The 15,561-nt window shown below is 50.7% G+C and overlaps 3 protein-coding genes across 3 annotated transcripts in view; all 3 read left to right on the top strand.

Annotated features, from left to right (window-relative positions):
• LOC130267653 (E3 ubiquitin/ISG15 ligase TRIM25-like) overlaps positions 1-6,683 on the top strand; it is a 29,892-nt gene extending 23,209 nt beyond the window's left edge. The window contains exon 3 of the mRNA XM_056517710.1: positions 6,568-6,683. The gene's annotated coding sequence lies outside the window, so the exon portion shown is untranslated. The remainder of the gene's footprint in view (positions 1-6,567) is intronic.
• CYREN (cell cycle regulator of NHEJ) lies at positions 6,572-7,244 on the top strand. Its single transcript, XM_056569938.1, has 3 exons — positions 6,572-6,684; positions 6,891-6,966; positions 7,047-7,244. Exons 1-3 carry the CDS (start codon positions 6,572-6,574, stop codon positions 7,242-7,244), a joined length of 387 nt encoding a protein of 128 aa, XP_056425913.1.
• Positions 7,245-10,375: 3,131 nt separating this feature from the next.
• On the top strand, positions 10,376-12,761 carry LOC130267655 (E3 ubiquitin/ISG15 ligase TRIM25-like). Its single transcript, XM_056517712.1, has one exon. The coding sequence runs from the start codon at positions 10,774-10,776 to the stop codon at positions 12,055-12,057; it is 1,284 nt and encodes a 427-aa protein (XP_056373687.1). The 5' UTR covers positions 10,376-10,773; the 3' UTR covers positions 12,058-12,761.
• Positions 12,762-15,561: the final 2,800 nt, after the last annotated feature.

Below are 15,561 nucleotides of genomic sequence, written 5' to 3'. Positions count from 1 at the left end.
CTCCAGATGTTGCATAACTACACCTCCCAGCATGCCCTTCGGCGATCAGTACATGCTGGGAGTTGTAGTTTTGCAACAGCTGGAGGCACACTGGTTGGAAAATACTGAGTTAGATAGCAGAACCTAACTGAAGGTTTTCCAACCAGTGTGCCTCCAGCTGTTGCAAAAGTACAACTCCCAGCATGCACGGTCTGTCAGTACATGCTGGGAGTTGTAGTTTTGAAACAGCTGGAGGTTTGCCCCCCCATGTGAACATACAGGGTACATTCACACGGGCGGGTTTACAGAAAGTTTCCTGCTTCAAGTTTGGGCTGCGGCAAATTTTTCGCCGCAGTGCAAACTCCTAGTGGGAAGCTCACCGCTGCCCTGGATGTCGCTCCATCACTGTCACCGCGTCCCCGTGGTGTCCCCGACGCTCCGGACTTCTTCTTCCCCGGGATCCACGCTCTCCGTAGCCGTCATCACGTTCGCCATCATCACGCCGCTACGCACGCCGCTCCTATTGGATGACGGCGTGCGCGACGACGTGATGACGTCGAAGGAGAGCACAGGGTATCCCGGCACAGAGCAGACATCGAGGAGGCAGGTAAGGTCCCTCCCGGTGTCCTGTAAGCTGTTTGGGACTCCGCGGCGGTCCCGAAAAGCCCGACTGAGCAGCCGGGTTAGTGCTTCAGACGCGGCTGTCAGCTTTGATCGCCGCATCTGAAGGGTTAATACAGGGCATCACCGCGATCGGTGATATCCTGTATTAGCGGCGGGTCCCGGCCATTAGCGGCGGGTCCCGGTGATATCCTGTATTAGCGGCGGGTCTATGGCCGCAGGTATTCGCCGTATAAGACGCACCAACTCACCCCCCCCCCGGTTTGGGGAAGAAAAAGTGCGTCTTATACGGCGAAAAATACGGTAAATGGTCTCATCTGTCAAACTGGTTGTCACTAAAAATGAGCGAACAAAACCTGTAGAATCTGAGTTCAGTCAGAACGTTGGTAAAAGTTCAGTGCGGCAGGAACTCAAACTTATGAGTGCTTCATTTAGGGAGACCCTGCAAAGATAACATCAGCCACTTGGCAGAACGGAGAAGGGGGAGAGATCACACGAAAGAAGAAAAATTGATCCAGCACTTGGAAGAAACAGCAGCTTTATTTTCAAATCATCTTTAACCCCTTTACGACGAAGGACGTATATTTACGTCCTCCGCCGGCTCCCGCGATATGCAACGGGGTCACGCAGTGACCCCGCGTCATGTCGGGCCGGTCCCGGTCGGCCATCCACGGCCGAGACCCGCGGCTATTACAGGACATCACCGATCGCGGTGATGCCCTGTATTAACCCTTCAGACGTGGCGATCAAAGCTGACCGCCGTGTCTGAAGCGAAAGTGAAAGTATCCCGGCTGCTCAGTGGGGCTGTTCGGGACCTCTGCGGTGAAATCGCGGCGTCCCGAACAGCTTACAGGACATCGGGAGGGACCTTACCTGCCTCCTCGGTGTCTGATCGGCGAATGACTGCTCCGTGCCTGAGATCCAGACAGGAGCAGTCAAGCGCCGATAACACTGATCACAGGCATGTTAAAGGGGTTGTGCGCTGCCCTGACTTTTGGAGCTCCGCTCACAGCGTCCAGAAGTTCCTTACTCCGAACGCTGTGTGCGGGTTTCCGTATTCGTGGCCGCCGGGCGTGACGTCTCGCCCACCCCCTCAACAAAAGTCTATGGGAAGGGGGCGTGACAGCGGTCGCGCCCCCTTCCCATAGACATTGGTAGAGGGGGCGGGCTTGACATCACGAGGGGGTGGGCGAGACGCCACGAAGGGATCGGGTGTGACGTCACGCCCGGCGGCCGCGAACACCGAAGCCCGCACACAGCGTTGGGAGTAATGAACTTCCGGACGCTGTGAGCGGAGCTCCGAAAGTCAGGGCAGCGCACAACCCCTTTAATACACGCCAGTGATCAGCATGAGAGATCAGTGTGTGCAGGGTTATAGGTCCCTATGGGATAACAATGATCAGTGTGTGCAGTGTTATAGGTCCTTATGGGAGCTATAACACTGCAAAAAAAAAAAAAGTAAAAAAAAGTGTTAATAAAGATCATTTAACCCCTTCCCTAATAAAAGTTTGAATCACCCCCCTTTTCCCATAAAAAAATAACAGTGTAAATAAAAATAAACACATGTGGTATCGCCGCGTGCGTAAATGTCCGAACTATAAAAATATATCGTTAATTAAACCGCACGGTCAATGGCGTACACGTAAAAAAAATCCAAAGTCTAAAAAAGCATATTTTTGGTCACTTTTCATACCATTAAAAAATTTCATAAATCATAATGGCGCAAAAAATGAGCCCTCATACCGCACTGTACGTGGAAAAATAAAAAAGTTATAGGGGTCAGAAGATGACAATTTTAAACATATACATTTTCCTGCATGTATTTATGATTTTTTCCAGAAGTGCGACAAAATCAAACCTATATAAGTAGGGGATCATTTTAACCGTATGGACCTACAGAATAATGATAAGGTGTAATTTTTACCGAAATATGCACTGCGTAGAAACGGAAGCCCCCAAAAGTTACAAAATGGCGTTTTTTCTTCAATTTTGTCGCACAATGATTTTTGTTTCCGTTTCACCGTGGATTTTTTGGGTAAAATGACTAATGTCACTGCAAAGTAGAATTGGCGACGCAAAAAATAAGCCATCATATGGATTTTTAGGTGGAAAAATGATTTTTAAAAGGTAAGGAGGAAAAAATGAAAATGCAAAAACTGAAAAACCCTGCGTCCTTAAGGGGTTAAAGATTAAAGGAGAACTCCGGAATATAAAAATTGTCCCCCTTAGTGCCGGCAGTAAAAAAATAAAGATGTACATACCTTCCTCCGCTCCGCCGGGGCCTCCGGTAACCGGCTCCGGTCTCCGCCGCGATCCTCTTCCTGGTTGCCGGTGGTCGGTGAGTCATACTGCGCTCAGCCAATCACCAGCCGCAGCAAAGTCTGACTCGGCCGGCGATAGGCTGAGCGCAGTGTGAAAACGCTTCAGGACATAAAATTCTTCACTGCACCGGCACCTGCTGCCGGGGCCGAAAACGTCACCCTGCCGCTCAGCCTATCCCCGGCCGAGTCGGACTTCGCTGCGGCTGGTGATTGGCTGAGCGCAGTATGATTCATCCGACCACCGGCAACCAGGAAGAGGATCGCGGCGGAGACTGGAGCCGGTTACCGGAGGTCCCGGGGGAGCGGAGGAAGGTAGGTACATCTTTATCTTTTTTACTGCCGGCAGTATGGGCAAGAATTTTTATGTTCTGGAGTTCTCCTTTAAGTGGTGTGCCAGCTGCAACATGTCATGCCAACCCTGGAGCGCACACGGTACCAGAGCCAATGCTTTTTGCAGGTTGACAATGAAAGTCCCACAGACATATAGATATATACATATACACTAATGACAAGTGCAAAATATGATAAAAATCACATCCTGTTATAAAGCATAAATAAAATATAAATAAATCAATAAATTCTAGCCCTGGTCTTTCCTAGTGCAACAGCGACATCTGGTGCTGAAGTGAATAACCGCAGCAGTAGTTGGCCACTCTTTCTTTTGCTCTGCAGTGCAGTGCCACCTGGTGTTGAAGCACAGTAACTGCGGCTGTAATATTTACAAGTGGTGGTGCACCGCCCCTATGTAGCGGCCGCTTTGCATTGTGGGAAATGTAGTTGCTGCAAAATGAGGAAGTCACCCTAGACGGATGAGACTGTGGAGGGCTGGAAATGCGAGACTGAGGGTGATGTCCTGAGTGTATGGAGGAAATAGTATGGGTATTGGCAGTGAAAGGGTTAGTTGCACTCCTTATCTTTCAATTTGGATGCAGGACATTATGGGCGCACTGGAGGTGGCGCTGTGGGTGTCATGGGGTCTGTAGACGTGATGGGGGAGGGGCTGTGGATGTGATGGGGGAGGGGCTGTGGATGTGATGGGGGGAGGGGCTGTGGATGTGATGGGGGGGGAGGGGCTGTGGATGTGATGGGGGGAGGGGCTGTGAATGTGATGGGGGGCTGTGGATATGATGGGGGAGGAGCTGTGGATGTGATGGGGGAGGGGCTGTGGATGTGATGGGGGAGGGGCTGTGAATGTGATGGGGGAGGGGCTGTGGATGTGATGGGGGAGGGGCTGTGGATGTGATGGGGGAGGGGCTGTGGATGTGATGGGGGAGGGGCTGTGGATGTGATGGGGGAGGGGCTGTGGATGTGATGGGGAGGGGCTGTGGTTGTGATGGGGGGAGGGGCTGTGGTTGTGATGGGGGGAGGGGCTGTGGATGTGATGGGAAGGGGCTGTGGATGTGATGGGGGGAGGGACTGTGGATGTGATGGGGAGGGGCTGTGGTTGTGATGGGGGGAGGGGCTGTGGATGTGATGGGGAGGGGCTGTGGATGTGATAAGGGGAGGGGCTGTGGATGTCATGGGGGGGCTGTGGATATGATGGGGGAGGGGCTGTGGATGTGATGGGGGAGGGGCTGTGGATGTGATGGGGGAGGGGCTGTGGATGTGATGGGGGCTGTGGGAGTGATGGGGGGGCTGTGGATGTGATGGGGGGGCTGTGGATGTGATGGGGGGGCTGTGGATATGATGAGGGGAGGGCCTGTGGATGTGATGGGGGGGGGGCTGTGGGAGTGATATGGGGGGCTGTGGGAGTGATGGGGGAGGGGCTGTGGGAGTGATGGGGGAGGGGCTGTGGGAGTGATGGGGGGGCTGTGGATGGAGGGGTGTGGATGTGATGGGGGGGGCTGTGGATTTTATGGGGGGGCTGTGGATGTGATGGGGGGCTGTGGATGGAGGGGTGTGGATGTGATGGGGGGGGCTGTGAATTTTATGGGGGGGCTGTGGATGTGATGGGGGGCTGTGGATTGGATGGAGGGGTGTGGATATGATGGGGGGCTGTAATTGTGATGGGGGGGGGCTGTGGATGTTATGAGGGGCTGTGGATGTGATGGGGGGGCTGTGGATGTGATGGGGGGCTGTGCATATGATGGGGGGGGGCTGTGGATGTGATGGGGGGTGAATGTGATGGGGGGCTGTGGATGTTATGGGGGGCTGTGGATGTTATGGGGGGCTGTGGATGTGATGGGGGGGGCTGTGGATATGATGGGGGGGCTGTGGATGTGATGGGCGGGGGCTGTGGATATGATGGGGGGGCTGTGGATGTGATGGGGGGCTGTGGATGTGATGGGGGGCTGTGGATGTGATGGCGGGATGTGAATGTGATGGGGGGGCTGTGGATGTGATGGGCGGGGGCTGTGGATATGATGGGGGGGCTGTGGATGTGATGGGGGGCTGTGGATATGATGGGGGGGCTGTGGATGTGATGGCGGGATGTGAATGTGATGGGGGGGCTGTGGATGTGATGGGCGGGGGCTGTGGATATGATGGGGGGGCTGTGGATGTGATGGGGGGATGTGGATGTGATGGGGGGGCTGTGGATGTGATGGGGGGCTGTGGATGTGATGGGGGGCTGTGGATGTGATGGGGGGGCTGTGGATGTGATGGGGGGGGCTGTGGATATGATGGGGGGGCTGTGGATGTGATGGGGGGATGTGGATGTGATGGGGGGGCTGTGGATGTGATGGGGGGCTGTGGATGTGATGGGCGGGGGCTGTGGATGTGATGGGGGGGCTGTGGATGTGATGGGGGGGCTGTGGATGTGATGGGGGGCTGTGGATGTGATGGGGGGCTGTGGATGTGATGGGCGGGGGCTGTGTATATGATGGGGGGGCTGTGGATGTGATGGGGGGCTGTGGATGTGATGGGGGGCTGTGGATGTGATGGGCGGGGGCTGTGGATATGATGGGGGGGGCTGTGGATGTGATGGGGGGGCTGTGGATATGATGGGGGGGCTGTGGATGTGATGGGGGGGCTGTGGATGTGATGGGGGGGGCTGTGGATGTGATGGGGGGGCTGTGGATATGATGGGGGGGCTGTGGATGTGATGGGGCGGCTGTGGATGTGATGGGTGGGGGCTGTGGATATGATGGGGGGCTGTGGATGTGATGGGGGGGCTGTGGATGTGATGGGGGGGGGGGCTGTGGATGTGATGGGCGGGGGCTGTGGATATGATGGGGGGATGTGGATGTGATGGGGGGGGGCTGTGGATGTGATGGGCGGGGGCTGTGGATATGATGGGGGGCTGTGGATGTGATGGGGGGCTGTGGATGTGATGGGGGGCTGTGGATGTGATGGGGGGCTGTGGATGTGATGGGGGGGCTGTGGATGTGATGGGGGGCTGTGGATGTGATGGGGGGGCTGTGGATGTGATGGGCGGGGGCTGTGTATATGATGGGGGGGCTGTGGATGTGATGGGGGGCTGTGGATGTGATGGGCGGGGGCTGTGGATATGATGGGGGGGGCGGTGGATGTGATGGGGGCTGTGGATGTGATGGGCGGGGGCTGTGGATATGATGGGGGGGCTGTGGATGTGATGGGGCGGGGGCTGTGGATGTAATCGGGGGTGTGGATTGGGCATTGTAATCATATGGTTGTGGCAAGTTTTATTGAAGTTATATATATATATATATATTGTGGAATCTTCTAGTGAAATGGACGGTGCCGAAGTGAAGAAGCGCGTCCTCCCGTCCTGGATGACCGATGAGAATTCTGGGAGCAAGAAGCCGCGTCCGGCCGAAGTAAGGAGGAAGAAGAAGACACAAGTGTGAGACAATAGATGTCACTGTATGTGGGGGGTTCTTTCTTAAAGGGCCAGTATCGTGTTACATTGGATCCTCTGCACTTCATTGCATGAGATGGAAATTTAGATACTGGCAATAAGTTAAAAACGATTTGTTCTATGTTTTTTGTTTTCTTTTATACAGTTTAGTCCTTCTATATTTTATTCTTATTTTCTCTGTATTTGTGCAGGGCGCCCAGGAAGAGAACCTTGTATTGTATGAATGAGAAGGAGCTGATGGAGTTCGCCCTGGAGATACTGAACCAGGTCAGCTTTAGGGCTTCTTCATTATTAGGGGGGGGGGTCACCTGCACCATTGGGGTCTCATAGTTTATCCTCTATTCTAGAATAAAGACAAGAGCGACACCGAGGAGAAACACAACGAAATTCCAGAAGATAAGGAGGACACTGAGGAGAAGCCGCCAATATCTCCGGCCTCCGAAGAACTCAGAACTGTCCCACCGCTCCCTGATGTTTCTGAGGACCCCAAGGAAGACTCTGACGACGACCCCTTAAAATATGTAAGGGAGATTTTTTTCAGCTAAGATTCTTTTATGAGTTTTTATGTAAATAAAATTTTATCTATTTTATACTGAAAAGTTCTGAAATTTTCTAATAGACATCAAGTTATCTGCTTATTCCTAGTCTTCATTTATGGCCTGTTTATGTTTCTGGTCCCCATTCCAGGTTAACTCTTGTCTTCTGGTTCTTTTTTCCAACCTACTAGTGGTCCTCATTTCTGGTCTGCTTCAGGTCCTAGTGTCCAGCCTGCTCCTAGTAATCATTCTTGGCCTGCTCCTGGTTTTTGTTTCTAGCCTGGTCCTTGTTATTTGGCCTGCTCCTGGTCCTTGTTCCTGGCCTGCTCCTGGTCCTTGTTCCTGGCCTGCTCATTGTCCTTGTTCCTGGCCTGCTCCTGGTCCTTGTTCCTGGCCTGCTCCTGGTCCTTGTTCCTGGCCTGCTCCTGGTCCTTGTTCCTGGCCTGCTCCTGGTCCTTGTTCCTGGCCTGCTCCTGGTCCTTGTTCCTGGCCTGCTCCTTGTTCCTGGCCTGCTCTTGGTCCTTGTTCCTGGCCTGCTCTTGGTCCTTGCTCCTGCCCTGCTCCTGGTCCTTGCTCCTGGTCCTTGTTCCTGGCCTGCTCCTGGTCCTTGTTCCTGGCCTGCTCCTGGTCCTTGTTCCTGGCCTGCTCTTGGTCCTTGTTCCTGGCCTGCTCTTGGTCCTTGCTCCTGCCCTGCTCCTGGTCCTTGCTCCTGGTCCTTGTTCCTGGCCTGCTCCTGGTCCTTGTTCCTGGCCTGCTCCTGGTCCTTGTTCCTGGCCTGCTCCTGGTCCTTGTTCCTGGCCTGCTCCTGGTCCTTGTTCCTGGCCTGCTCCTGGTTCTCGTTCCTGGCCTGTATCCTGATAGTTCCTTGCCTTGTTGTCCGAGTTATGATCCTTCCTACTTCTGGATTCCGCCTTGCTTTTTTCTCCTGGTTGTGACCTGGCTCCATGTGTCCACGGTCTTTGTCCTGTGTCTCACTCGTCATCTGGTCTTCCAGGTCTTGTTCTGTGCCCCTAGTCTGGTCTTGTTCTGTGCCCCTAGTCTGGTCTTGTTCCTGTCCCTAGTCTGGTCTTGTTCCATGCCCCTAGTCTGGTCATGTTCCTTTCCCTAGTCTGGTCATGTTCCTGTCCCTAGTCTGGTCATGTTCCGTGCCCCTAGTCTGGTCATGTTCCGTGCCCCTAGTCTGGTCTTGTTCCATGCCCCTAGTCTGGTCATGTTCTTGTCCCTAGTCTGGTCATGTTCCGTGCCCCTAGTCTGGTCATGTTCCGTGCCCCTAGTCTGGTCATGTTCCGTGCCCCTAGTCTGGTCTTGTTCCGTGCCTCTTGTCTGGTCTTGTTCCGTGCCTCTTGTCTGGTCTTGTTCCGTGCCCCTAGTCTGGTCTTGTTCCTCCCCCTAGTCTGGTCTTGTTCCTTCCCCTAGTATGGTCTTGTTCCTGCCCCTAGTCTGGTCTTGTTCCGTGCCCCTAGTCTGGTCTTTTTCCGTGCCCCTAGTCTGGTCATGTTCCTGTCCCTAGTCTGGTCTTATTCTTGTCCCTAGTCTGGTCTTGTTCCCTGCCCCTAGTCTGGTCTTGTTCCGTGCCTTTTGTCTGGTCTTGTTCCGTGCCTTTTGTCTGGTCTTGTTCCGTGCCCCTAGTCTGGTCTTGTTCCTCCCCCTAGTCTGGTCTTGTTCCTCCCCCTAGTCTGGTCTTGTTCCTGCCCCTAGTCTGGTCATGTTCCGTGCCCCTAGTTTGGTCATGTTCCGTGCCCCTAGTCTGGTCTTGTTCCTCCCCCTAGTCTGGTCTTGTTCCTGCCCCTAGTCTGGTCATGTTCCGTGCCCCTAGTCTGGTCTTGTTCCGTGCCCCTAGTCTGGTCTTGTTCCGTGCCCCTAGTCTGGTCTTGTTCCGTGCCCCTAGTCTGGTCTTGTTCCGTGCCCCTAGTCTGGTCTTGTTCCGTGCCCCTAGTCTGGTCTTGTTCCTGTCCCTAGTCTGGTCTTGTTCCGTGCCCCTAGTCTGGTCTTGTTCCGTGCCCCTAGTCTGGTCTTGTTCCTGTCCCTGTCATCATTGTTGTGTCCTGAAGCTAACTGGTGATTGAGATCTAGGGATCCTCCAGTGAAGTCCCCCCCCCATGTCAGGTGCAAATCAGGGGAGGTTAGAGACATACAACATCCTTTCATATTCCTTTCTATACTAAGGCCCCCCTAAAAACCATACAAGGGTCCTGATAGTGGAACTCATTGAATCTCACAGAATCCTCAGACACCATGTTTGTTTTCTGTAATTATTACTATGCTTTTTGATGTCCACACTAATGAAGCAGCTCTGGAATATTCTATCTACGGCTGAGTTCACACCACATTTTTGCAGTACAGTTCCCGTATACGTTTTCAATTTGAAAACCCTACGGAACCGTATTTAAAACCATATGCATTGACTCTCCATTGAAAACCGTATGCCAAACGATGCATCAGGTTGTGTCAGTTTTGCGTCTTGTACGGTTTTGTTCTTTTTTTTCCGTACCCAAAATCGTAGCCTACCACGGTTTTTGGTCCGGGTAAAAAACCGTATTGAAACGTATACGTTTTATTTTTTTAACATGGGAATCAATGGGAACCGTACAGAACCCTATATGCGTACGCTTCCATCCAGTTTTGACCATACGGTTTCTGACTTTGTTCAGTTGTTTTCTTGGAATTTCAATCAAACAAGTGAAACTTTATTCATAATGGAATGAAAAGTTAAAAACATATAAAAAAAAAATTCTTAAAAAACGGATGCAACCGGACATAATTTTTCAAACCGTATACAGATTTAAATTTGTACACACGTTTTGATACAGTTTAGTCCGGTTTTGAGGAATCCGTTTAAAAAAAATCAAAAACCTGATACGAGAACAGTATTGCAAAAACGTGGTGTGAATCCAGCCTAATACTGTTATAGATCAACCGGATCTACTATGAAGAAGCCAGTCTGAACAGAGCCTTGGGTGGTCATACACCTTCAAAAGTTTCCTTTCCCCTCCCGACATCTGTTGATGAAGAGTCAACACATCCTCCTACACATAAGATAGATGAAATTGGTAGATTTCGACAAAGTTTTCCCGGTGTGTATGGACCCCTTCAGTTGGAGTCACCACACCCACATTAACCAATGTCTACCAGAGCTGGTAAAATCTGACTGATCGGTCTTTGTGGAGCCCTTAGGAGGGGGTGCCGAGCCTTGGTTGGTTGTGTCCTCCCTTCTTCTGTTTGTTGAGAATCTATGGAGATCTCCTTCTTGAGGAACGACAATGTAGTCAAGAGGGTGAGGAATTGGCCCAAGGTCCATCGAAAAGACATCAGACCCATCTGTCTTGGGGGAATGGAATAAACCTGTCACCAGTCCAAGATGGAGATAATGGACCATTCATGTGACTGTGCAGAGTCCGAAAATCATTAATGTAATCAATAATAAATTCCAATAAACCTGATGTGGTTCTAAAGTCCATTTATTATCTAAGGTTTTATTGATACGTGGGCACATAAGAACAGAAGATTTCTGGTTCACCTCCAATAAGTATCGTCAACTATGGCGTCTGCTGATCTGAGAGACGAGCTGGACTGTTCCATCTGTCTGATCATGTATACTGATCCTGTGACCCTTAGATGTGGACACAACTTCTGCCGGGTCTGTATTGATCGTGTGCTGGATACACAGGACCAGTCTGGACTTTATTACTGTCCCGAGTGCAGAGAAATCTTTGGGGATCGTCCTACACTGAGAAGAAATATAGCTCTATGTAACATAGTGCAGAATGTCCTCTATACTAAACCAGATAAAGGATGGGTCAGTACCGGGATCTTCTGCACTTATTGCCTGGATTCTACGGAACTTGCTGTTAAATGCTGTCAGAGATGTGAGGCTTCTCTGTGTGATAAACATCTGAGAACTCACAACAAGTCACCAGAACACGTCTTATCTGAGCCCAGAACTTCTCTGAAGAACAGGAAATGTTCTGTCCATAAGAAGGTCCTGGAATATTACTGCACTGAGGACGCTGCTTGTATCTGTGTGTCCTGCAGTTTGGCCGGAGAACATCGGGGACACCAGGTGGAGATGATGGATGAGGCCTCTGAGAAGAAGAAGAAGAAACTGAGAAATGTTCTCCAGAAACTGATCACAAAGAGAGAGAAGACTGAGGAAAGAGTCCGGAGTCTGGAGGAACGCAGGAGAAAAGCTCAAGAGAAATCATCTGGAGAAGCGGAGAGAGTCACTGCCCTGTTTATAGACATGAGGAGACGGCTGGACGACCTGGAGAAGAAGGTCCTGAGTGAGATCTCCAGGCAGGAGAAGGAAGAGTCACTGTCACTGTCTGCTCTGATCCATCAGCTGGAAATAAAGAAGGACGAGCTGTCCAGGAAGATGAGACACATTGAGGAGCTGTGTAACATGACGGATCCACTGACTGTCTTACAGGAACCAGACACAGGTGACTTGTGTGATCCTGAGGAGGACGGAGGTGATGAGACACACTATGTAGACCTGGGCCTCGTCTCAGACACCATACACACCAGATTACTAGACGTTGTGAATAAAGCAAAGGCGAGTCTTACTCTTAGTTCGAGCAAAATGAGAATGTCCGCAGATCAGGGAAACCTTGAAAAATGTCTTTATTGTGGACGTTTTTTGGAGAGTAATGGGCCTCAAAATGAACACTATGGAGCACCTGGGCCATTGTTCAACAATCCCACGCCTCAGTATTTTGTTGCTATACAACCAAACATGGGTGATGCACCCACTGTGCCAGCCTTACTTAAACAAGGGAAAATCCCAAATGTGGGTAGGAAACATTTTAAAATGTTGCACAAGTAGAATCATATTAGTAGTATAGGTTTGTAATAATAGAAATAATTTGTAATGCATTGTTACTTTAGGCAAACAAAAAGAAAAAAGTGTGTCGGCACTGCCGCGCACTAATTACCGCAGGTAGTGTGAACTGCATCCAGCACTTGGCAATGCTGTCCTTTAGGGATCGACCGATTATCGGTTTGGCCGATATTGGACGTTATCGTTATCGGCAATTACCTTGCCGATAATCTGATAATGCCCCGCTCTCTCCCACCGCACCGCACCCCCCACCAACGCACCGCCCCAGCCAGAGACCGCCACCGCGCCCCATTGCCTCCCCCATTCCCGGTTTTATAATTACCTGTTCCCGGGGCCTTGGGTCCGCGCTACTTCTGGCTCCTGCGGCGTCCTGTGTTACGCTGTACGCTGCGCAGCACAATGAGAGAAGCGGGTGGCGGCGGCAGTCTCTGGCACCTCAAAAGTCGCTGCAGTTCATTGATTTTAAAGCGCCCGCTTTAAATCAATGATCTGCAGCAGTGTCGCCGTTGGGGGGGGAGATAAATAGCCGATAACTTATACCGGAATATCGGTATAAGTTATCGGCTATCGGCCCTAACCTCCACAGAGTATCGGTATTAGTATCGGCCCTAAAAAAATCGATATCGGTCGATCCCTAAAGAGCCCGATGCTTTGTCCCAAAGGAAACAAGCCTCTGTAATCCAAAGAAACAGTGTACAGGGAGGCACTCGGGGATTCAACAGCGTGTTTTATTCACGTCTGGTAACAGGATACAACAGAGGCCAACGGCCCGTTTCTCGCTCACATGCGCTTAAGTGCATGTGAGCGAGAAACGGCGCGTTGGCTTCTGTTATATCCTGTGACCAGACCTGAATAAAACACGCTGTTGAATCCCCGAGTGCCTCCCTGTACACTGTTTGTTTGCATTGTTACTTTAGAATGAGGGACTTGGAGAAGCTTTATTGAGCGTTAGAGTCTGTGGACATGCTTAAAGGAGTACTCTCCCCCTAGACATCTTATCCCCTATCTGTGCAGCACCTGGCATTCATTTAGAGCGCTGGGTGCGGGCGTCGTGATGTCACGGCCACGCCCCTCGTGAGGTCACGTCATGCCCCCTCAATGCAAGTTTATGGGAGAGGTTGTGGTGGCCTCCACGCCCCCTCCCATAAACTTGCATTGAGGGGGCATGACGTGACCTCACGAGGGGCGTAGCCGTGATGTCACAACCTCCGCCGCCCGCTCCAAGCATTCGAAACAAAATGTTCCAGACATGGGGGCAGTGGATTACCCCTTTTAAAGGGGTTTGACCCAAATTAGAAACAAATCACCTATTCATAGGATAGGTTATATATGATTGGTGGGGGTCAGACCTTGGGGACCTCCACCATTTACTTCAGCTTGGGTCCTGTGTTTCCCATTTCAGAGAGGCATTCGAACCCGTGTGGTGCTGCTCCATTCACTCTCTAAAGACAAGAGAGAGGACCCTCTGGGGACCTCAGATAAGTCAGAAGATTCACAAGAATCCTCGGGGAAGATGGACATCAAAGAAAGGCACTCCTGGCTAGAAGTTATATCAAGGACCAAAGATTCGGACAAGATATATAAAATAATAAAAACGTATTAAAAATTAAGCATCGGCAACATGTTTTGAAGGTTCAGCCCTCATTGTCCGTCCACGTAGAAGGTCATCATAGACCTGATGAAGAGGTTGGACCCTCATAACCCGTTAGCTGTGATTAGTTTGTAATATTTCTTTACTATTTTATATATCTTGTCCATATCTTCAGTCCTTGATATAACTTCTAGACAGGAGCTCCTTTCTTTGACATCCATCTTTCCCAAGGACTCCCTTGGATCTTCTGACCCATCTGAAGTTCCCCGAGGTCTTCTTCATTGTCTGGACTTACAGCCTCATTGCCTTAAAGGGGTACTCCGGCGCTAAGACATCTTATCCCCTATCCAAAAGATAGGGGATAAGATGCCTGATCGCGGGGGTCTTGCCACTGGGGACCCCCATGATCTTGCACGCAGCACCCCTCTACAATCAGTCCCCGGTGCATGTTCGCTCCGGGTCTGATGACTGGCGATCACTGGGCCGGAGCATTGTGACGTCACGGCCCGCCCCCGTGTGACGTCACGCTCCGCCCCCTCAATGCAAGCCTATGGGAGGGGGCGTGACAGCTGTCACGCCCCCTCCCATAGGCTTGCATTGAGGGGGCGGAGCGTGATGTCACAATGCTTCGGCCCCGTGATCGCCAGTAATCAGACCCAGAGCGAACATGCTCTGGGGACTGATTGCAACGGGGTGCTGCGTGCAAGATCACGGGGGTCCCCAGCGGCGGGACCCCCGCGATCAGGCATCTTATCCCCTATCTTTTGGATAGGGGATAAGATGTCTGTGCGCCGAAGTACCCATTTAAGGAAGTTAATTGTGAAAAGTTTTTTCTGTATTTCGGAATTTATATATATTTATATAAAACTCTATGTATGTATGTATATATCTATGTAAGTATGTTCCAGCATAACTTCCAGATGTCTCGATGAAACTTGGTACACGTTTCTAGTATGTTGGCTAAAAATATAGATAAACAACAAAGGTCAGGCAGGACCAGATAGGATTGTGAGTATGTAGCACGAATACAAGCTACCGTAATACCCCCTATGTAAGTAAAGCCTATTAGTAAAATATGGACTCTAAACAAACTGTAAGACCAAAAGCAATGCAATGGAGTCACTGAATGATAATAAAACCCAAATAATTTTTATTGGTATACATTAAAAACCAAGCACATATATTATAGGAGGAAAGAACATCAAAAAGAATGCGGCATCACCGGACACCCTGCATAAAGTAGGGTGATAGTCATGGGGCGTAACTCGTGCTGAATAAATGAAGCTGAAACTCAGCAGACAACGGCATGTTATGTGCATAAATGCATAAAGGTGCAAAACAAGTAAAGTGCCGAGTGCTGATGATAACAGGTAATGGCAAAACAGTGCTGAGTAAGGAATATACAGAGTAAGGAATAATACCCGCAAAGCCAAGTGGTAAACAATGTAATGCGGAATGACGCCACTCCAACGTGCGTTTCGGCACGCTGCCCTTCATCCGGGAGTAATGTATACCAAAAAAAATTATTTCGGTTTTATTATCATCCAGTGACTCCATTGCATTGCTTTTGGTCTTATAGCTAAAAATATAGTAGAGTTAAATCAACCATAACCCACCTTAATTTTTGAGAAAGGGGGCTTTTGTCTAAAGTCCCATGCAAGTCTATAGGACTTCCAGTACATCTCATGATCGCACTAATCTCTGGCTGCAGAGATTGTCCGGGACTTTAAAACATCCTGGCGACTGTCCAGCAGGCAGGTGCAGAGAATAGTTAGAGCTGGGGACGGGATATGAGGACGGGATAAGAGGTCTAAATATGAAGAAGGAATACAAGGTCAGGATACGAGGACAGGATATAGGGACGGCATATGAGGACAGGATATAAGGACGGGATATAT

The sequence above is a fragment of the Hyla sarda genome, chromosome 4 (assembly GCF_029499605.1).
Source record: "Hyla sarda isolate aHylSar1 chromosome 4, aHylSar1.hap1, whole genome shotgun sequence".
NCBI lineage: Eukaryota > Metazoa > Chordata > Amphibia > Anura > Hylidae > Hyla > Hyla sarda.
The sequence above is the reverse complement of the archived record's forward strand: the minus strand, read 5'-3'. Positions and strand labels throughout refer to the sequence as shown.